Source organism: Ambystoma mexicanum, chromosome 4q (genome assembly GCF_040938575.1).
Source record: "Ambystoma mexicanum isolate Mex_15411 chromosome 4q, UKY_AmexF1_1, whole genome shotgun sequence".
NCBI lineage: Eukaryota > Metazoa > Chordata > Amphibia > Caudata > Ambystomatidae > Ambystoma > Ambystoma mexicanum.
The window spans coordinates 604,212,203-604,235,444 of record NC_090928.1 but is presented as its reverse complement, the minus strand read 5'-3'; the positions used below and the strand labels follow the sequence as shown (position 1 = coordinate 604,235,444).

General features: G+C 47.6%; 1 protein-coding gene across 2 annotated transcripts in view; it reads left to right on the top strand.

Annotated features, from left to right (window-relative positions):
• The window catches only part of ETAA1 (ETAA1 activator of ATR kinase), a 187,825-nt gene that overhangs the window by 105,644 nt on the left and 58,939 nt on the right, over positions 1-23,242 (top strand). Inside the window, exon 4 of one of the 2 annotated variants that reach the window (XM_069608153.1) lies at positions 5,871-5,980. In XM_069608153.1, the coding sequence (XP_069464254.1) occupies positions 5,871-5,980 (110 nt within the window). The remainder of the gene's footprint in view (positions 1-5,870; positions 5,981-23,242) is intronic. The other variant, XM_069608154.1, reaches the window with a different exon arrangement.

Genomic DNA, 23,242 nt, shown 5'->3' with positions numbered 1-23,242 from the left:
TGTGTGCAGTTCCTCTGTACAACTATTTTTGTGTTGCTTTGTGTGTCATACCCCACCTTCTATTAAGTCGTCTTTGTCATTAATCATGTTCATGTACTGTTTATTTCATTAAACCAATAGAAAGCATTTCCTTTATATTCCATACATTTAGTGAATGGAGAAGCTAATGCTGTGCTAATATTAATTTGTGAGGCAGAATCTGTGTTCCACTACAAGAACTCCTCTGTTCTTGACTTGTACCAACCCATCATAAAATGAAAGATCTTGCTAATGTTTAGAGATGTAAAAGGACACAATTTGAGATGAGCTAAAGTCTTGGGAGGAGAATAGAGCACCCAAATGTCCCTTGAAGTAGAGCTTGTTGTGCCGCAAATTCACATTCCTCGCTTGCACACTGTGGAATCTGATCACTAAGCATTGCTCACTGGTGGGGCGCCGCGCCGGCGCCGACCACCCCCGGTCTGGCAGCGCATCACTCAGTTGCGCACATGACTGAAAAACAGCCCGCACACAACTTTTCTTTTGCGCACACAGCCCAAAGAAATTAGAGGGAACATTGCTGGTGAGCTTTGTTAATTTTAAGATTTTAACAAAAATCACCCTGTAGTATTCTGCCAAAGGGAATTAAATATTTGTAGTTTAATAGGCGAAGGATCTACATAGTTTTGCCCCCCACTTTAAAGGGAAAGGATTTAAGGCCAGCAGATTCACCCACTTTTTGGTTACAAAGGGCTCAAGTCTACTTACATTGAAAACCTTGTTTAAAGTTTAGGAAAGCCAGCTGCATGTCAGGACCCTCTGGAAAGATGGGGCAGGGGTCTGGCCTCCCCTTTTCCACCATAGGATCCAGTCAGCTTTTAGGCCTTCCTAGAAATACAGTTCCACCCAGATGCACTCTGAGCAATCTCCTCCGGTGTTTCCTCACAGCTGTCAGATGGTAAATTTCAGCAGCTCTGTCCCTTCCTTTATTATTATTCAATTTGTATTACACGCCACATGCCCATGGGCCTCAGAGCGCACAAGAAACCTACAGCTAGGGAAATGCCGAGACATTTCGGGGTCAAGAACCGGACAGGGAGGCAGAGAAAGGTCTGACTGTTCAGCTTGGTATACGGTAGAACAGGTGATGCTTCACCAAAGACAGCAAGTGTGTGTTGATCTTATAGATCCCTGGAGAACATTCCAAGCCTGGACATCCACGGTTGAGCCATAATTTCTGACTAGCTTGAATCTTGGTCGTGAGAGTCTGCAGCCATTGTGACCTTGCATTAACCGTCCTGATTTGTTTATCTTAATCCGTTCTTTAAGGCATTTCGGGCTTATGTTATTCAGACATTTGTAGGACATGGCAGAACTTTGAGTGATAAGATGCCCTATTGGAAGCCAGTGAAGTTCCCTTTGAGCATATGATTTGAGATATGATTCCGCCTAGACAGAGCAAAACCTGTGCAAACTGCAGTTTTGTGAGACCAGCAATGAGTGTACATTGGCTAGCGATGTCCTGGCCAGCAAACTGTTGCAATAGTCAAGCCTTGAGTTGACTAGAGTAGTGGCCAACAGCGCACAGTTGCTGGCTTAGATGAAAGGGCGAATGTGACTAGGCAATTTTGTAGTGAAGCTGCAAGACGAGCAGAGGTGTGCAACATGTTTCATTGTAAGTTTGGCATCTAAAAAGATGCCAAGTATCACACTCTTGGAAAGTGTGATAATGTTGCCCTTGATGCAGATGTTTGTCGGCTGGGTCGAGTTTCATCAAACACTGGCCTAAGGCGACGATCCAAAGCTCAGTCTTGTCTCTGTTTAGGGCAAGGGAATTATCAGCCATCCAGATCTGTACTGCATCGTACACTAGGTTAAGGGATTTGAGTCCTTAGTGTAGTTTCCAGGCAGCTCCATAATGACCTAGGTGTCATCTGCATAGTTGGTATACTGCCCACCCAGGCGATCGAGGAGACTGACCAGGGGCCTGATGCAGATACAGCCGGGGGGAGCAATGCAGGAACCCTGTGGAACCCTACAGGTTTGTATAGTGGGTAATGAGCCGGCTTCGCCCACTGACGCTCTGACAGTATGTGGCCCAAGAAAGGATGAGATCTGTTGAGCAGTTAGATCTGAGCAGCATGCCTCGTCCCTTAACCTGGTAACCAAGGAGGAGTGGTCAACCAGGTCAAAGGCTGCTGAGAGGTCTAGTAGCATCAGTAGGGCTGGGTGACCCGGGTCCACTATGCGGGCCAAGGTTAATTTGAGGTCCAGCATAGCGGTTTATGTCCCATGCAGGGCTCGAAAGCCTGACTGAGCCCCCAGAATGCCCGGATCATCAATGCGGACCCTTATGATATTGCATTTATAATGCGCCTAAACAGAGTTTCAAGGCGTGACGAGGTTTGGGGGGGGACAGAGGGAAGACCAACAGTGATCCTACTAGGCCAGGTGTCATTCAGATAGTGCTTTATAGTGCATTTCCCCCTTTATATATATTTGTATAGCAGCAATGGCCCATCAATTTTACAATCTTGGATAAGCACCCTGCAAGATTTCTCACAACTAGGATTGTACAGTCACCCTTCTCTCTCTCTCCTCCTCACTCCAGCCCTTCTCAACTAATTGGTTTAAGACTCTGGAGCAGACATATGACAGCTAAATTTGCAGTCCCCATTTGTTCTCATGTCACATGTTGGCAACAATCTAGTTGTGGCAAAACTTCATAATGTTACTCTAATAACTACCATAATATACATGTTTTCTGATTCAGCTAATCGTGGGGAAATGAATAAGACGATAGGCAGGTTCGCACCATTTTGCACGGCGGTGTGGACATATTCTGCCGTTTTCACAAAAAGTACAACTGTTAGGAAAATACACTTTATTCCCCATAGTCCTCATTTCACCCTCCACCCGGTCACCAGCTCCCAAATTTGGAACAGTTTCAGATCAGCCAGACGCCCATTTTGGATGGCTATTACAGTTCCCTGAGTCATAGGTGGATGAACTTCATATCACCAAAATTGCTCTTTGAAGTTGGTGTTTCAGCCTCCCTTAATTGTAGCCCCTGTCTTCACACCTCCTGCTTACAATCTGGTCATGCTCAGCCAAGGGCTTTTCCTGCAGAGACAGCAAGTCTAAAGGACACTGTTTCCACACCTTAAAGCAAGCCACATTTTATTGCAGTTGTAAAATGGCTGTGGGGGATGTAAAGCAGGCCTTCTGTGGGGGACGTCTTTGTGGCATTTGTCCCACAGTCCGCAAACGGGGGTCTGACTTGGGCCTAAGGAAATTCTTAATTGAACCGGTAGTCTTGTCTTTTCAAATGTTTGCTGGTATTCTGCATGCGAAACATTGATACATTTGTTTTTTTTTAAACGCACCATGTCTTTTCCCTGACATTTTTATGTTGGCAGGGGAAAATCTTTCACATTTAAACTGCTTTAACGTGCTAACACTCGTGCAAAGCAATTTTTGTGTTTGTGATTAAAAATCCTGCTTTTCCATGTGATAGCGACCTTCAGTTTGGGGCCTTTGATTACACCTCAGACGGTTGAAATTTCCCTAGCCCCAGAATCTTCCCCCAATGTACTATAACGCAAGGTAGCTCCTATTATCTGTCTTTCTAATCTTTACTGAGAAACTAAAATGATGTGGATTTTTCTAACAGGCTCCATCTGGGACTTTCTACGGTATACCTCTGGTGTGTTTCACTGCCTGTTGACACCATGGCTTTCTCTACCAATCTCTTACCACCTCACCCTTTCAGTCTTTCTCCATCTCCGCTCTCCTACATCCACGCTAATCTCCATTTCACTCTACCTGTGTACCCCCTTTCTTTCTCCTCCCGCTTCTCTCCCTTCCCCCTCCGCGTCTAGCTTCTCCTCTCCTTGCTTCCCCTACCATTGCACTACATGCACCCCTCTCACCTTTCTCCCTTAATAGTCTGCCCCTCTGCCTCATGATCAGCTTATCTCTCCCAACTACCTTTCTCCTTCTCTCCACCCTCCCCCCTTATACTCTTACCACCTTTGACTCTCCCCTCCATTTTCATTCTCACACCCTCCTCATCCAAATTACCCAACACTTATCCCACTTTCTTTATCTCTCATGTGTCTCTCACTCATCTATACCCATCTTCACGGCACACAACTGGAACCCATCTCTACTACATAAAATACTGGCACTCTACCAAGCACTGCCAGTGTCTCCTCAGTACTCTACTACACAGTCCTCCCTCTGCCTGCCTCTTGATCTACCACCATTCCGCCTGATATCACTGAACACCTTCCAATCACCACTTTGCTAGTAGTTTTTTTATAGCCCTGTCTTCCCCCACTCCAACAATCCTCCTAGCTCCCATTAGCCCGTCTGATTACATGCTCCCCATGGCCAATATCTGGCTAAACTATCCCTGAAGGCTTTAAAAGGACATTTAGTCCCACCCCCTTTTTTTGTCTCCATTTGCAGGGTGAACGCTATGTGCTTAGGCTGCTTTTTTTACATGTGGCTTTCTTCGCGTGCTGGTGAGTTTTGCTTCGCATTTGTTTGGGGGAGGATTTGTGTCTCTGCTCCGCTGCAGTCTCTTTTTTTTTTTTTTGCCTCACCCTTCACCCTTCACCTGGGGTCAGTCTCGGTTTGGTAGGTCGGGTGTTTGGCATCTCATCTTTGTTTGGCAAGAGAGATCCCAGTCCATTCCTCCTGGTTCCAGTCTGGGTTTTGAGTTGCGCAAATGTGCATTCTGGAACAACTCTGGCCAGAAAAGAGCCTGTGAGGCATTGTGAAGGGTACCACCGATATCAACATACCTATATGCATGCTCAATGGGGTGTGTGGGCATACACCCTAGTAGGCCGCCCACTGCAGGTTGGATGGAGTCCTGTGCCAATCCACTCCCCAAACCAGACCCATCCAAAACTGCAAATCCATCCAGTTTCCACGATACAAAAATCGCTAAGCTCTGCTACATATATACTTAAAATAAATCTGCTTTCTGTGTTAATCCTTGTATTTACTGATGTGACTAAATTACTGAATCCATATAATTTCTACATGTTCGTCCCATCTAGATTTCAGGTGTGTTCTAAAATGCTAGGTGTGGTATCTGCGCATTGTTTGGTAGTACTTGACTTCTGCACAATTCCTGTTTAGCCACGGTCAATGGACTGATGTGTGTGGGCTTGTTTTTTGTAGGTTTTGCACCTTCTGCTATGGATGTTATAAAGCAACTGTCTCCACTTTCTCTCACCCCATCCCTTGGCTGTTGGTTGCTTTCCTCCCACCGTCCAGACAGATTACCAGCTGGGCTTGCCTGTATACATCTGGATATCCTGGTTGCAACTCAATCACACCCAGCTGGATCAGAGAAATATTTACAAGGAGGCAGACTTATTAGGATGTGATACACAGCATTATTTTCCAAGTAGTGGTGATAAAATTCACCAACTCCAGTTAAGTGAGCTCAAACAAAAACCTATTAATCCATTGCAGGGCTATGCCTTTGTTTCCCATGCAGAACCCCACCCTCTCTAGTGATTGCCTAGGGTTCGAACAGTAGACTTACTTCAATAGGATCCTCACCAGATCCCTGGAGCAGCTATATCCATAAACTACACAGTGTTTACCATCTTTTTCACACTAGTCACAAGAAATTGGCTGTACTTATTTTACTCCCCTGTGAAGAGGCTATCGGGCTCCCTGGATGAGGAAGAGCATGTATGTAGGAGGGTGCAGCTGATGAAGAATAGCATTCAAGTAAATACTGTAGTTTTCTGTTATTTTATATAAAGAATTATCTTATATTCTATGATGCATTTCACTGATCATTGCTTTAAATATCTACAGTTTTTCAAGTTTTATGCTAATTTTTAAAATAATTATTCTTTAAGGAAGAAAAACCAACTAGTTCCGAGGTAGCTCTTCTTGGAATGTGGATTGGTGAAAATGCTATTCCCTGTACACCAGGTGTTGCAACTGCGAGAACCAGAGCCAAATTCAAGTATGTTACAAATATTTTCCCTTTCCCAAATGAGTGTGTGAGAATGACATTTTTAAGAATACATAGTTTATGTAATCATGTTTGGTGGGTTGGAGAGGTGCTCCATGCACACTTGGTGTTTGTTCATGTTCTAAAATCGAAGTCTGTTTTTTAAAAATTGAAAGTAAATGTTTATTGAATTGTATATTGCATTTTATAACCTGCACATGAAGGCCTTCTACCTTCAAAGAAATATGGCATAGAGTTTTATTAATTCCATCTACCGCTCAAAATGGAAGTAGTTAAAAATAAAAAACATTAACTTCACTCCTTTATTCACTTCCTCTTGAGAAAGTAAACAGTATTTTATTCAACCCTCACGTGCCTCCTTCCTGTCACCTTTCCTCAATACTTGTGGAATCTTGCACCAAGAAGGGGCAAAACTGGGGCACAGCGGTGCTATACAATTATTTTTTGGGGAGCATGCACAGACCTGCCATTCTCTGCACATCTTGCCTTCTGGCTCCTAGTCCTGACAACCTGTCCTTAACACCATACTGATGGTGCAGAGGCATCAGCGGACAGTTGCCGGTTTGCCACTGATCACGTTTTTCTTTTAATCTTTTCTTTACCGCCTGTTTATGCCACATCATTAAGTTGCTGCTTACCCTACGAGAAAGAATATGTACAATTGGAAATGCATGCTTTGTTAGCAGTAGCCTGACCAGTTTTGGCCCCACTTTATTTGATTACTCTTTCTTTGGGCACAGGTAGGACAGCAGGCAACGTAATTTCTAATCTGTATGGGCATGCGTAGCCACCAAAACTGACGGGAGACCAATCCGATGATGCTGTTGTCCTAGATTCCCGCAATAGGGTAGTCGTGAACGGCCTTGTAAGATTGCTGTTCTAAGACTGGCGGTAGGGATGTATAACCGTCGGTTGCAGAACAATAACCCATCCTTCATGTAGGTATCTCTGCGACATAACAAAGTGAGCACCACAGGCTCCGTCGTCGTTGCTTGCTGATTATGTTCCAGAGGTGCAAGGGACCGCGACCAAGAAATTCTTCATGGTTTACCAGGTTGTGCTTGGTAGAACGGAAAAGGGCATCAGCTTTCAGATTTTGCATCCCTGTGACGTATCAAATTAGGAGAAGAAAAGTGCCCAACAAGCTTGGTGACCATGACCATTGGTATATGCCAACACGCGCATGAATTGCAGGTTGCGATGGTCTGTACAAACTTCCACAAAATGTCTTCCTCCTAAGAGGTGATGCATCCATTCCCTGAAGCACTCTTAAAAACCCAACATTTCCTTTTCGATGATTGCGTAATCCTGCTCACTTAGACAATTGACGGGAGAAAAAAAGCGATGGGTTGTTCTTCGTGAGACTTTGGGTCAGCTTGTAATAAAACTCCTCCTATAGCATCAACCGCCTTTTCAATAAAAGGGCGTTTATGGGTCCTTGGTAAATTCGGTCTTGAGGTCCTGGATGGTGATTTCTGTTGTGTCATCTCATGTGATGGACAGTGCTTTCCTAAGAATTCTGGCAAAATTGGCTGATAGGTGAGCGTAGCCAGGGATAAAACGCCTATAAAAGTTGCAGAACCCCAAGAAATGCTGCACTTCCTTTACTCCTCGTATGCTGGGCCATTCCGCAATAGCACACACATTCCTGGGGTCCATGTGTATACGGTTGTGGCTGATGGCATAGCCAAGGAACTAATTAATGCGCTTTTGGCAGTCGCGTTGGTCTGCCTTGGCATAAAGAGGATGTTCTTGTAAGCGTGCCAGCACAGCTGAGACGTTGTGGATTTGGTTTACCATGGTGGGTGAAAATACTGTCATTCAGGTATATCCATATCGTTGCACCCAAAAGGTCTGAAGATCGCATCCATAAAACGCTGGAAAACCATGTGTTACAAAGCCCAAATGGCATGAGTCTCTACTCACTGTCCTAGCGGTCTTTTAAAGGCAGTCTTCCATTCATCACCATGTTTAATGCAAATCAGATGAGCACCCCGCAGGTCGATCTTGATAAGAAGACATGTACACAATCAAATGTATCCCTAATCAAGGAAAGGAGGATTGGTCCTTCAGTGATTTCTTAAGTTGTCCGTAGTCTATACAGGGCCTCAAGGTGCCTTTCTTCTTGGGGACAAAGAAAAGGGGTGCTCCCGCTGGTGAACATGACTGGCTGTACCCCTTTTCTAGACCATCCTGAAGGTACATATACGTAACTTCTCTTTCAGTGCCTGTCAAGGAGTAAATGCGACAACGAGGTATAGACTTGTCAGGCAAGAGTCGGATCTCGCAGTCGAAAGGACAGTGAGGAGACAGAGGAATGGTGTTGGGTTCAGAGAACACTTCAATAAAATGTTTCTGTTCTTGTGGTATTTCCAGGCAGCCGTAGGCATGTTGATTGATGTCTGATGCAGGCAGAAATGGGGGGGCCGACACGTACTGAGCTAGCACAGCTCTGGCGGATACAGGCGTCTGAGCCAAAGAGAAATGTGCATGTAACAGTTCATAAAGGGATTATGAAAAACCAGCCAAGTGAAAGCCAGGACTAATGGGAAGCATGGCAACTGGACGACATTGAATGATGATGGACTCAGTATGTTGATTAATAGACAGGCCAAGCAGAAAGGTTTGTTGAGTCACTGGGCCGGATGTCGGCAGGGTTGCGCCAATCCCATTTATGGCAACTGTGGTGGGCTTGATTCGACAAGGTTTCTTGTTGGCTTTCATATACTCTTTCATTTCTAGATGTCCAGGAAGGTTGAAACTGAACAATAATACTTCCCGGTCCCCAACAGATGGCTTCATGGAGGAAGAACAAGGGCTGCTGTGTCATGTTTCTGTCTTGACTCGGAAGGGTACTTGGTGCATCTGGGCTGTTTGTTGCCTTCCTTTACAATACCGCCAGTTTCCCCCATCTTAGGCAGCGTCTAACCGGACTTAGGTAGTGCCCACCAGTTCCACAGTACAGACACAATCTATTCTGGCAACATCTTAGGTTAAAGGGCCCCAGACACAACCAAGTTGGTTCAGGAGGACTGTCGGCTGGGGCAGAAGGGCCTGCCATGTAAGGCAGGTCCTGACACCGTCGTTCTGCCCGACGTTCGGTTAGCCTGCGATTGATCTTGAAGACCAGGTCAATCAACGCCTGCAAGTTTCCTGGTTCCAGTGATTGGACCAGCTCATCCTTAAATTCCTCCCGTTTACCTCGCAAAGAAATGTCTTGAGTAATCTACGGCCAAAGGGACTCTGTTGCGAGTTGATTAACGGCTCGCGTATTGGATGATGTCCTGCCTACCTTGTTTTACATCCAATCGATGATTCTGAGCGCTAGCCACCTGATTCAATACCTCCAGGGAGAACTTCTCAAATTAAACCAAGCCTTCAAGAATAGATCTACAGGGAGCCGCCTAAGCAAGACGTTCCCCGTTGGGTTATTCAAAATATACCCGTTCTTCGCCTTGTTGCTTGTGAAATGCACTCTGCAAAAAGAATTGTATCCAGCAATGGTTGCAGAACTCAGTCAAACGACGGGGTCTCGATCGAATATCAAAGTGCTAGAATGTGCGAGGACTCACTTTGCAAGAGGCACAGAGGTAGTCTTGTGGAGCGATTTCAGTATCTTCTAGGGCGTGGGGGGTGTCTCAATCCGTCAAGTTGTGCAGACAAACGTCCATTGAGGGCCGCTGTATATGAGACACCGCGATAAATGTGGCTATCGGTTTTGACACGGCAGGACGTCTAAATATTAAGGAGTAGGATTTTTCAACATATATACAGACACATACGTGACATAGAACGTTTTGATACACCTCGTTTCAAGATGGTGCACGTTAACATCAGAGATGGTTACCGATCACGCGATATTATGACGCACGCGTTTGCGAACGTCTCACGTGATACGTTGCCTACTGCCATTTAGAACAGCCCACAGCGTACTACGTCTATTCGGCTGCATCGAGACAACAGACGAGAGCGTGCTGCACAAAGGCCAGGTCGCGAGGACACACAGCCCCCGTGAGGTAAGAACAGCGCGCCGGAAGTTAGAATGGTCCTCTGTCCCCGCGAGAAGAAACTTTATTCTTCCTTTCTCCGTTCCATTAGGCTAGCGTCAATACGTCGGTACGCGGAGGGTTTACACCAAGAATTAAGGCTGAAAGTGATACAAGATAGGGTGCACAATTGCAACATTTCCGTGTGGTTTTGCCAAAATTCTAAAAATACACAGCTATTTGCTTCCTCGCAGAATGAAATAGTTGGAGGTGATATACAGACAACACTGCCAGTTTCTCTGTCAGGAATGAGGGAGACGTGGGGTTTTGCAGCCTACACAGCAAGCGCCACTTTGGCAGGCCATGACGTAAAGAGCCAGCAGTAGGTAAGCACTCACTAAGTGCCCGCATTCTTGAATTTGATGAGTGACTTCAGATATCTAAATGTAAGTTGGGAATAGACTCCTTGAATGTAGCACCTATCCACAAATGGCAAAGGAAACAGGACTGGAATAATGAGAATTGTCTATGATTTAACAATATCGAATAAAAGACATATTTTGGGTACAAATGTTGGATCTGAGAGACTTAGATGAGATTGTCCATAAAGAGATTAGGACATGTCACATGTTGAAAAATCACGTGTTGAGAAATTGTGTTAGTGGTGAATGAGATCACTGCTTATATTGTAAATGGAGATGAAGTTGATATGGATGCGATGTATGATTTGTTATGTTTAAAGTCACAAAACCGTGTGTTTTAGACCAAATGTTTGTCTGTTTTTTTAGAATATTGGAATTATGGCTGTTAGCACGTGATGACATACGTGACAACCAGAGAAAATACAACAAAGGTTAAGTGCCCTGAAGAAAGCACCAGCAGGATATATAATGTGGATTGATTCATGCATATATTTTCTTGATTGAGATTTATGCTGGTCCTAGAAACACATTTATGAAGTGTTGGCACAGTCTCTTGCCCGTATAAATTAAGAGGGGCAATAATATCAGTGGTGGTCAAGATAAACACCCTATAGTGAGGTACAGAAAGGGTTTGAAGTGTTAACCTTTACTCCAGTTAGACAATATACATATACTCGGAGATGTTTCAGATGGTGTTTTGTTTATTATGTCGAGCCTTTTTAGAGAAAGATATTAAGTGTAATGTTTTTTGATGAATATTAAATTAAAATATGTATATTTTTGATAATCACATGGTTATTCGCCCCTTTTTTGGTTAGAGGGTGGACATGACAAAGTGCATATGCATCTGTAATTACTCACTCTGAGCAGAAAGGAAGCTGTTTTGTGGGACTTTGTAGGTTTTTGTGCTTCACTGGCCTCACCCTCACAGCCCCTAAAAAGAGGACTTTTTTAGCTCAAGATAGCTTATTCGATGTGTGATGAGACAAACCATCTAAGAAAATCATTTGCACTTATGAAATCGCTGGTAATATGAAGTTTAAAGTTTAGCTGTTTGCAAAGCTCAAAGTGATGAAGATTGGTGTCCTTGGCTTTTCTTGAATCTGTAGAACGAATTCGACACATTAGGAGAATTGGAAGTCTGGAGGGAAGCAGGCCATTGGGGTGCGCCCAGAGTGCCAGCTAGCTCTGGCGACTGATTGGGGGGGGGGTGATGGCTTAGTCTATGAACAAATATACAGAATATAGTAGTGTCGCTCTTATTCATTTTGGGGCTATTTACTGGGCTATAGGTTATGAGGTGGTGCTATAATATATACATCTCCTTTATAGTGTTAGTGTGACAATGTTTGACTAGATGTTTTTAAAAGCCTAATTATCATATATATGTATACCTAACTGTCTAACTGGAATTATTGGTGGTGGTCTGTGTGGACTCATTGTAGCCCTAGCCCACTCTCACAGCCCTCCTGAGACGTGCGCTTTGTTGCTCTGCTACCTACCTTGATTGCGCTTGGCTAGAATCTGTCTCCCTGTTTACCATAATAGGGTGGCCTCCCAAAATCCCACCAGGCACAAAGTTGAAGATTTAAAAAATAATTGTGTGCAGAGAAGTGTTTACCTACCTCTTGTACCAAAGCTGATCTAGTGCAGAAACTAACATACAAATAGATTGTGTCCTCCCACGTATTCCTCATCTTTGATTCGATATCCAGCTTCAGATTTTTTTTCCAGCAGAGGGCGCTGTGCATCGATGCAGTCGACTCTGTCCCTCGAGGGCCTCTTGATGTCATGAAAGGTGTGTATATATAGCACGCGCATCGCCCGTTGGCTTCAGTTCCGTTTTTCCGAGTGCGCTTACGTTTCGAGAAACAGCGTTCTAGTTTAGTTCTAATCGTGAAAATGTCCTCTTCCTCATCACTTGCTACCCCGAAGACCGGGGTTCAAGAAGTGTCGATACTGTGACTCCAAAATGTTGATAACTGACCTACATTGAGTATGTCTGTGGTATCTCTGTGTGGAGCACAAAACCTCGGCCTTCTCCAAATACCAGCCTATGACCGGTAAGGCTCTGAAGGAGCAGAAGGGTAAATTGGCGGTAGGTAAAAATCACAAAATCCACATAGATCACCCCGTCGAAAAAATCTTCTTCGGATGAGCCGAGAGGAGACTCTCTTTGAAGGAAGAAGGTTAAAAGATCCAGATCGAGGAGTGGCTCCCACAACTCCCCATCATCGCCGAGGAAATCGAAAGAGGCACCACAGGTCGTCAGACTTATCCCCTGAGAGGGTATCTTGACCCACAAAGGCCTCCACACCGGCAGAAAGGGAAGCATTTAGGTCAGAAATTCTGAGCATTTTTGAGATGCAAAATCCCTCAGCAAGCCATGTTGCTACCGCGCCTTCCAAAGAAGCCGGTAAGGAAAGGGCTCGAGCCAAATCCTGTGTGCCCTCTAGCCTGGGACGAAGGCAGATCCTCATCGAGAGCCGTCGAGATGAGAAATCTAAGGATCCTTCGAGCCGTAGGTCGAAGCATAAGTCGAGATCAACGCCAGCTGTGCCTTGTACACCTATGGCCCCTTCGAAACTATTGAAGCCTTTGAAGTCCAAGTAGACTTCAGTAAAAATATTGACGACTCTCTCAAGTAGAATTCTAAATTTCTGGTACCTGTAATGCCCATACAGGATAAAACATATATTCCTTTGCCAAGAAAAGATTTCTTCAAATCACTAACCTCAATTTATGAGGAAAATGAGCCATCAGATACTGATGCGCCTTTTGGGCTTCAATATGGTACACCTAATGTGCCAGAGTTTTATTTCAGAAGAATCTAGATTAAAAGATCTGACAACCTGCAAGCAGCCAGTGGGGTAGCCACTTCACCAGAGTTTGAATTTGATAGTCCTGATGCTGGTGAGCATGCAGATGCTTTATATAGACAGTTGATGTCTAAGGTGTAGACTACTTGGGGTGCAATAGGCCCACTCTCCCCTTCGAGCAGGAGGGTCCGCAAATGGATCCCATTTTACAATTTCACATAGCTCTCCAAAAAAGACGCCAGTCTAATCCGGCAGTAAACAAAAACCTGACTAGAAACTACTGCCCATCTAGTAGTGACTCAAACTACTGATCAAAGCACCCCACCACAGAAAGTCTGGTGGTGCAGGCAGCAACAGCAACTTCAAAGCAGGCTGCTTATCCTACCATCCCTCCAGATAGGGATGTCGCGAGTAGATGCATGGGCAAGGAAAGTATTTTCTGCAGGGAGCATGGCTCTTAAATGGTATAGACCAAATGACTGCACCGAAAGTTCCGACCAATACAAAAGGTTTTGTAAATGCATGCCACAAAAAAAAGGTTTGAACAGCATAAGTTCGAACCTTGGGTGGCATGCATTTTAGGTAGGTAAAAAAAAAAAAGGGCTGCGGGGGTGACCCCCACAGCACACCCGAGAGAAGAAAAGAAAAAAAAAACTGGTTATGTCCTCCGCAATACCCCGCTCACTACACTGTACAGTATAGTAAGCAGGGGTTGCAGGGGAAACGCCTGCAGCTGTCCGGAGGAAAAAAAGAAAGAAAAGGACCCTGCGGCGCCGGTTCCCCATCACGGAAGTGAAAGGGAACCGGCCCCGCAGGGACACAGCACATCTTGAAAGTTAAGTAGGATGTGAGTGTGTTGTGGGTTTACAGGGGTTTTAAATGTACAAACCTTTTGCGGTGTGTACAGTTTGAGGGGCTTGGGCCCTCTGACGTATTCCATATCTATGACAGTAATCACCACAGCTTTGCTGCTTCGGAAAAATCTTCCTGCGTCGATGACATCGATACGCTATCCTCGAGGGTCTCCGACGAGCCGACGTCACAAGATGTTATAAGTAGGATGCACAACGCCCGTAGCCTCAGTTCCGTTTTTTTCCGCGAACGTGTTCGCTTCGGAGATCTCTGCGCGCCTCGGTTCTACTGAATCCTGTTTTTTCGGTCTTCGAACCTGTTTCTTCCTTACAATATTGTATGTCGTCTTCGGCTTCTTCCGACCTGCGGTCTGGTTTTAAGAAGTGTCAGGTGTGCGTGTCCAAGATGTTGCTGACGGACACGCACAATGCTTGCCTCTGGTGCCTCGGGGTGGACCACGATACGGATGAGTGTCAACTGCCAATCGCGCACATCGAAGGCCTTGCAGGAGCGTTAGCAGAAGCTGTCGGCCAGTAAGGTGGCCAAGCCCCGGAAGTCGCGTTCCGACGGATGATTCGAGGGGCAACTCTCCACATCGTCGTGAGTCCGGTGGTTCTCGGTCTGGGAGTCGGTCCTGCCATACCTGCCTCTTCGAGGCACTCCAGGAAGCACTGTCACATGTCGCCTTCCTCGTCCGAGGACTCTGCCTGTCGGCGGGTTGCTTGTCCCAACAAGCATTCCACTCCTGAGGAATGGGATTCCTTCTGAAAGGAGATGTTGGCGATTTTCCAATCGCAGGGCTCTGGTCCGTCCGCGCCGTTGAAAGACGCCGGCCGTGACTGTTCCAGAGATGCTGCTCGTATGCCTTCGGGCTCGAGCGGTCATCGTGACCACCGGGCGCCTTCGAGGTCCCGGTCGGACAAGAATGGTCGCTCTAGACATGCCCGTTCCAGGTCCCGGTCCTTGACGCCCTCGAGACCGTGAGAACCTGTGAAGTCTTCGAAGAAGACATTGACGTTGACGGACTCTCTCGAGGCTCCGCCTCCGAGGAAGTCGTCGACGCAATCGGCGCCCAGGCTGTTGAGAGACACGCTCGAGGCTCTGCCCTCGAGGCCTGTGCCGAAGCTCTCGGCGCTGCGCTCGACGTCAACGCCAATTCTGTCGACACCTTTCGAGGCGGCTTTATCAGAGGTTCCCCGTGGCACGGTGGAACCCCCCAGGAAGGCTCTGGCCAAGGCTAAACACGTCTTTGTTCCTTTTTCTGTACCCTCCTTCCAGCCTCTGGATTATATTTCTGAGATGGATGAGGGGTCTGAGGAAGGTGAGGTTCCTGCAGAGGTTCCTGATGGCCTCCTTTCTGGTCATAGCCAACTTGAGGACCTGAGTCAGTCGTTGCACGACGCCAGTGGTCTAGACACCTCTCCGGAGGTGGAGTTTGGTAGGCCTGAGCCTGGCACTCATGTCGAGTCCTCATAGCTGCGCCTGATGTCGAGTGTCACGGATTACCTAGGGTGGTCTGGCCCCCCCTGGGTATTTTCAGCAGGATGACCTGACTGATATCCTCGACCAAGGTCCACCAACTGACCCGGTGCTGCCATTCCACATGGCCTTGCAGAGAAGGGTGGCTGCGGCTTGGACTTCTCCGAGAGTCTCCCGGCAGTGAGCAAGTCCTTGCCGAAGAAATATCGCCCAGCCAGTGGCGACCCCTGCTACTTGACCACGCACCCTACTCCAGAGAGTTTGGTGGTGCAGGCAGCTACGGCCCCCGCAAAGCAGGCGTCGTACCCTACCATCCCTCCTGATGGGGACAACAAACATTTTGACGGCTGGGCGAAGGTGTTTTCTTCTGGGGGTATGGCGCTTCAGGCTGCCAACTCAGTTTGTGCCTTGTCTCGTTTCACGTACATTCTGTGGAACTGTATCTCCTTAGCGGCTTCTTGCTATCGTGCAGGATGGCAAGGATGCCATGTGTGAATCCGTTAAGTCGGGTCTGGACTTGGTTTATTGCGTCAGCCGGTCCATGGCGGTGAGCATGGCAATACGCAGGTTTGTGTGGTTGCGGAAGTCGGAGTTTGCTTCTGACTTGCAAGCCCGGCTCCTCAACATGCCCTTTGATGGTGAACATCTTTTTGGCAGCAAGGCTGACTAGAGTCTTGAGAGGTTGCAGACCTCCAAAGCTGCAGCGAAGTCGTTGAGCGCTGCAGTTTGCCAACTGCCACCTTTTCGTCCTAGGGGACAGCAATGGACGGGAGGTTCCTTTCGATATCACTCATCCTTTAGTAAATCGAGAGGAGCTGCAAGTGAAAGGGGCCACCGTAGGAGTGCCAGAGGTGGAAAACGGGGTGCTCGAGATGCCAAGGCCGCTCGGGCAGTTGCTCTTTGCCCTCAGGCACTGCCGCAGCCGCTTCAGCTCAGTCATGAGGCCATGTCCCATGGTTCGCTGGTTGGAGGAAGGCTGGCGCAGCATCTTGTAGTGTGGCGTGCCATTACTTCAGATGTGTGGGTTCTGGAGATCATAGCCCACGGCTACTGTCTTCCTTTCCGGCAGAGGCCTCACGACAATCCACCAGGGAATCTTCTCTTTGAAGAGTCTGGATCCGCTCCTTGCGCAGGAAATGCAATCCCTGCTGGAGAAAGGCACCATAGAACTGGTGCCTGTAGCAGAGAGGAACAAGGGATGGTATTCCCCTTATTTTTTGATTTCGAAGAAAGACTGGGGATTGAGACCCATTGTGGACTTGCACGGTTTGAACAAGCTCCTCGGGAAGGACAAGTTCAAAATGGTTACTCTTTCTCAAGTCCTCCAGGCCCTTCAACTTCAGGACTGGTTGGTGTCTCTAGACCTCAAGGACCCTTATTTTCATGTGCCGATCCATCCCAAGCACAAGAAGTACCTGAGGTTCGCGATTGGCGACTTGCACTTTCAGTTTCGGGTCCTGCCGTTCGGATTGACCTCTGCCTGAGGGTCTTCACCAAGCTCATGGTGGTGGTGGCAGCGTATCTCAGGAAAGGGGGGGGATTCATGTCTACCCCTACCTGGACGATTGGTTGATCAGGGCGCGCTCTCCAGAGCAGGTCCTGGATCATCTGTCCGTCACCTGCCACCTCCTTCACAAGCTGGGCTTCTCCCTCAACTTAAAGATGTCCCACTTGACGCCAACTCAGCGGCTCCAGTACATTGGAGCAGTGCTCGACACGTCCCTGGGGCAGTGTTTTCCTCCCCAGGTGAGGGCTCATCACATTCAGCAGATGGTGCACAAGTTTCAACATGCCCAGAGTCTCCCAGCGTTCGAGTTCTTGCGGTTGCATTCTTCTGGTGCCAGAGGCCAGGTTGCGGATGAGATCTCTGCAGTGGGCCCTCGAGATGCAGAGGTCGCAGTCCTCCGACAGGATGTCAGACCCCGTTCAGGTGCTGCCGTCGGTCGCCCAAGACCTTCTGTGGTGGGCCGTCGAAGGCAATCTGATGAAGGGGACTCCGTTTTGGCTACCTTTGCCGGAGGTGACATTGTGACGGACGCATCTCTCACGGGATGGGGAGCTCATGCCAACAAGTTGACAGTCAGCGGTCGTTGGTCTCCGTCGGAGTCCAGACTCCATATGAATCTGTTGGAGCTCCGGGCCGTCAGGCTTGCCCTGAAGGCTTTTCTGCCGACTGCGAGGAAAGAATGTCCCGATTCTGAAAGACAACACAGTGGCCATGCACTACCTCAACAAAAAGGGTGGGAGGCGGGCAGGGTCACTTCCTCTGTGCAGGGAGTCGATGCAGCTCTGGTTCTGGGCCATCCGGCAGGAAGTTTCGAGCTCGGCAGTTCATCTGGCTGGAGACTAAAACGAGACGGCAGACGCTCTGAGCAGACAGAGCGCAATCTCTCACGAGTGGGAGCTGGCTCAGGAGATTCTCCTGGAGATATTCGCCCTTTGGGGGAAACCCTCAGGTGGATCTCTTTGCCTCCAGTGTCAACAGGAAGTGCGAAAGGTTCTGCTTGCGGGAATTTCCTCCAAAAGGAACCTTAGGAGACGCGATTGTGGTAGAGTGGTCCTTCCCACTGCTGTACGCGTTTCCTCCAGTCCCTGTAATCCCGCAAGTGGTGCAGAGGTTGGAGGTTCAGTTCCCGGATGATCCTCATTGCTCCGGCTTGGGCTTGGAGGACGTGGTACCCGGATCTTCTCGACTTGTCCATCTGCCCTCCACGTCGTCTTCCCTACCGAGACCCGCTCTCACGGGCGGGCGGGAGGGTCGGGTTCTCCATCCAGAGGTGAGATCCCTCAACCTTCACGCTTGGCTTCTGAAAGGTTGAGGTATAAGGATTGGGACCTCCCTGAAGACGTGATGGAGGTGTTGCTTTCGTACAGACGGCCGGCAACAAAGTCCCTGTACCGTTGCCGTTGGAGAAAGTTCTGCGACTGGTGCAGGGTTAAGAATGTGGATCCTTTTTCATGTGACATTCCTCTGGTTCTGTCTTTTTTTGCTTTTTGATCCCACTGGTGACCAATTTCCAAAGGGGCTCACCAATGTATTGCCCCCCCATCTCCTTTTCAGGTTCCAGTTTGCGACCTTAATCTGGTATTACAATTTCTTGTGCCTGCAAGTGGGTACTGTTAAGAGTTACCTGGCGGCGCTGTCTATATGTAAGTGCTCGTCTGAGGAGTGTTCTTCTTATTTCAAAATTCTGTTAGTTTCTCAGTTTCTCAAAGGACTCACTAATGTGTTTCCGCCGGTACTTTTCCAGGTGCCTGGTTGGGATTTGAACCTTGTTCTGAAATTCCTTATGGGTGCTCCGTTTGAGCCTTTACATTCCTGTCCTTTGAGGCTGTTAACCCTTAGAACTGTGTTTTTAGTTGCAGTCACTTCTGCTCGCAAAATGAGTGAGTTGCAGGCACTTTCAGTTAAGCCAACCTTCACTGTGCTTTATGACAGGGTTGTCCTTGGAGTTCCTCCGTTCTGTCTTCCGAAGGTGGTGTCGGAATGTCATTTGAGCCAGAAGGTTATTCTTCCGGCATTTTATCCTCCTCCACATCCTGGTAAGGAAGAGGAGAGGCTCCATAGGTTGGATCCTAGGAGAGCGGTAAGTTTCTACATTTCTTGCATGTCCCAGGTCAGAGTGGACGTTCAGCTCTTTATTGGTTACGCTGGAAGGCGTTTGGGACAAGCTGTTACTAAGCAGACTTTGTCTAGATGGATTATCTTGGCAATTTCTGAATGTTGCCGCTTGGCGAGTAAGGACCATCCGGTAGGCTTACGGGCCCATTCTACTAGGGGTATGGCTGCCTCTACTGCCCTGCAGAGGGGTGTTCCTATTCGTACCCTCTGTGATGCAGCCACTTGAGCTTCAGTCCATACTTTTGTACGTCACTACTCCCTCGATTCTATCTATGGGCAGGATCTGGCCTTTGGCAAGGCGGTCCTTTACTCTGCAATTTGATTGGGCATTCTAAATGTCCATCTTTTAAATTCGTTTCCCTCCTCCATACGTTGGTACTGCTTTGGGAGTCTGTCATAGATCTGGAATACGTCGGAGGACCCAATCCCCTCGAAGAACAAGTTACTCTCTCACCTGGTAACGTTCTTTCGATGGGATGGTCCGACGACGTATTCCATATCGCTCCCTCCCTACCTACAGAATTCTTATGCGATTGCAGCTTACGTTTCCCCAAGGCTTTTCGTGGTCATACTGGCAGTGGTTTGGTGCCACACGGTCTGGGGGGAAAAAACTACAACTGAGGCTATGGGCATCGTGCGTCCTACTTATAACATCCGGTGACGTCGGCTCGACGGGGGCCCTCGAGGACAGCGTATCTACGTCATCGGCGCAGGACGCAGATGCTGAAAGATTTTCCGAAGCAGCACAGCTGTGGTGATTACTGTCATAGATATGGAATACGTCGTCGGACCATCCCATCGAAAGAACGTTACCAGGTAAGAGAGTAACTTGTTCTTCTCATGCACACTTTTCCGTCGCTGACTTTTCCGTGACAGAAAAATCACACAGATTCTCTTAAATTGGCCACATCCACATGTGCCATAGCAAAATTCTCATTCACTCTATGGGACTGTATTTCCATGGCGGCGGAGCACATCCCTGACTGGGAGGAAAGAGACTGATTCTTGGCTATTGGTGGAGACGGCAAAGAAGCCATGTGCGAGTCTCTTCAGTCGGGTCTGGATTCTGCTGACTGCATCGGCAGAGCCATGGCTACTAGCACTTTAATACTCACATTTGCGTGGTTGAAGAAGTCTCTATTTTCGCTGGATGTGCAGGCTAGACTCCTTAACATGCCCTTCGACGGGGTCTCACCTTGTTGGCAAAAAGGCTGACGAAAGCCTTGAGAAGTTGCAGACCTCAAAGGTGGCAGCAAAATCCTTAGGTGCCGCTATTGGGCAGCCTCGGCCCTTTCGCCCCAGTGGACAGCCTTGGAGTGGTCGATCTTTTCGCTAGTACTCCTCATTTGGAAGAGCGAGAGGGGGAGGCAGGCTGTCTCAACATCTGAAAGAAAGGCGAGAAATTACTTGGATATTAGAAACCATAGCCCAAGGTTACGGCCTTCCCTTTATTCAAAGACCTTTATTCAAAAGGGTTGGTACTCTCCATATTTCCTAATCCACAAGAAGGACGGGGGACTGAGATACTTGAACAAGTTCCTCAGGAAGGAAAAGTTCAAGATGGTCACACTTTCTCAGATCCTTTAGGCCCTCCAACTCAAGGATTGGATGGCATCATTGGACCTTCGGGATGTTATTTTCATGTGCCAATCCATCTCAAGCACAACAGTACCTGAGCTTCGCCATTGGTGATTCTCATTATCAGTTTCTAATTCTGCCATCGGGCTGACCCCTGCCCGGAGGGTTTTCACCAAACTGATGGCGATGGTGGCAGTTAGTCTCAGGAGAGTGGGGTGGGGGGGGGGGGATTCATGTCTACCCCTACCTTGACCTTTGATTGATGAGGGCGCGTTCTCCTGAACAAGTCATGGATCATCTCAGCGTCACCTGCCACTCTCTTCACAGACTGGGCTTCTCCCGCAGTTACAAGAATTCCCATATGGCACCATTTTTGAAACATGGGGATTACATGGCGACACTGGACATGAAAGATGCATACTTTCATATTTCAATGTTGCCAGCGCACAGGAAATATCTAAGGTTCATGATTAGAGGTAAGGTACTATCAATTTAAAGTACTCCCCTTCGGCATTGCCTCGGCGCCAAAGGTGTTTACAAAGGTTCTGGCAGTAGCAGCAGCACACCTGCACAGACTATCCATCTCGGTTTACCCTTACCTCGATGACTCGCTCATAATAGGGGACTCCTACGAAACATGCCTATTGAACACTCGGAAGACAATAGACATCTTGTTCAGTCTCGTATTCTCAATCAACGAGAAGAAATCCATCTTAGACCCCAGTCAAGTCAAACAGTTTCTGGGGGCTCTAATTCAGACCAAAGACGGCCTTATCTTCCCCTCCGAGAGGGTTTAGAACATGCTGTTTCAGATCCTTCAATATGTAGCCATTCGGGAAGTGATGGTACGCAAGGCTATGTGACTGCTAGGAATAATGGCGTCATGCATTTATTTAAATCCTCACGTGCGGCTGCGCATGGGTCCCATGCAAGAGAGGCTCAAGTGTCAGGCCAGCGGACAATGGGAAGATCTAATAGTTGTCTCACCAGCCCTCGTTCTCTCCCTGCAGTGGTGGTTGAGGGAAAACCTCTTGACGGGGAAGACCTCCACCACCCCTGCAGTAGAAGCCACTCTCATGACAAACTCATCTCTCACGGGTTGAGGGGCACATCTGCTACAACAGACAGCGCATGGAGTGTGGTCCCGACATGTAGCGTCCAACCACATAAACCTGTTAGCTATTGGCAGTATTCAAAGCACTTAAGGTCTTTCAGACACAGCTACAGGGGAAGACGGTTCTGATCTTGACAGCACCACAGCCATGTATTACCTGAACAAACAGGGAGGCGCACACTCTCCGGGGCTATCCAAGCTGTCCCAGAACATTTGGATGTGGGCTCTCAAACACAAGACTTGTTTGCCACTCAGGAGAACGCTCAATGCCAAGACTACGCCTCCAGGTACCCCCAGAACCGCTCCAAGGGGAACAGGCTCTGGATAACATGGTCAGGGAAATGTGTTTACGCTTTCCCGACTCCCCTACTCAACAAGATAATGCACAAGAAGCACCAGGAACTAGTCGCAATGATATTGGTGCTCCCATGTGGGTCCGCCAATCCTGGTTCTCATCTGATGGAGATTTCCCTCTCCCCTCCTATGAAGTTGCCCTGCCCTTACAACATGTCCTCTCAGGACAGAGGGAAAACGCTCACCCGTGCCTGCCCACAACCTCTGAACTTAGCGGCCTGGCTTCTGAGATCAGAGTTTGGACACCTTCAACTCCCTCAGAGATGCATGGACATACTTGGGGAAGCTAGGAAACCTAACTCCCGGTATTGCTATTCCAGTAAGTGGAAATGCTTTGTCATCTGGTGCAATACCAAGAGCATCAACCCTATTGACTGCTCTCCTACCCACTTTGTGTTGTACCGGACCGACTTGTTAGATTCAGGACTGGCTTTTAATTCCCTAAAAGTTCACCTAGCTGCTCTCTCAGCCTACACTATGTCACAACAGAATGTGTCGTGGTGGAAAATACCTGTTATTAAAGCCTTTTATGGAAGGGGGTAAGAGAATTCATCCCCCCGTTTCTAACCCAGTTCCCAGATGGGATCTAAATGTGGTATTGACCAGACTCATGGGGGTCTCCCTTTGAATCAATGCATAAAGCATGTCTAAAAGACCTTACTTATAAGACGGCCTTCCTAGTGGCTATCACTTCTATTAGAAGGGTTAGCGAACTACAGTCCCCTTCAGTTCTAGTCCCTTTTGTTACAGTCCACAGGGATAAGGTGGTTCTGCGCACTCATCCCCGGATTGTGCCTAAATTCATTTTGAAGTTTCATGTGAACCAATCAATTGAACTACCCACTTTCTTCCAGAATTCCACTAGCATGGCCGAAAGAAGCCTACACACACACACTAGATGTGCGCAGAGTAGTCATGTTTTATCTGGAAAGAACAAAACCACTGAGGAAGACAAACCAGTTTTTCGTTTCAGTAGCAGATGGTAGAGAAGGGGATCCTGTCTCTAAATCGGCTATCTCAAGGGGGA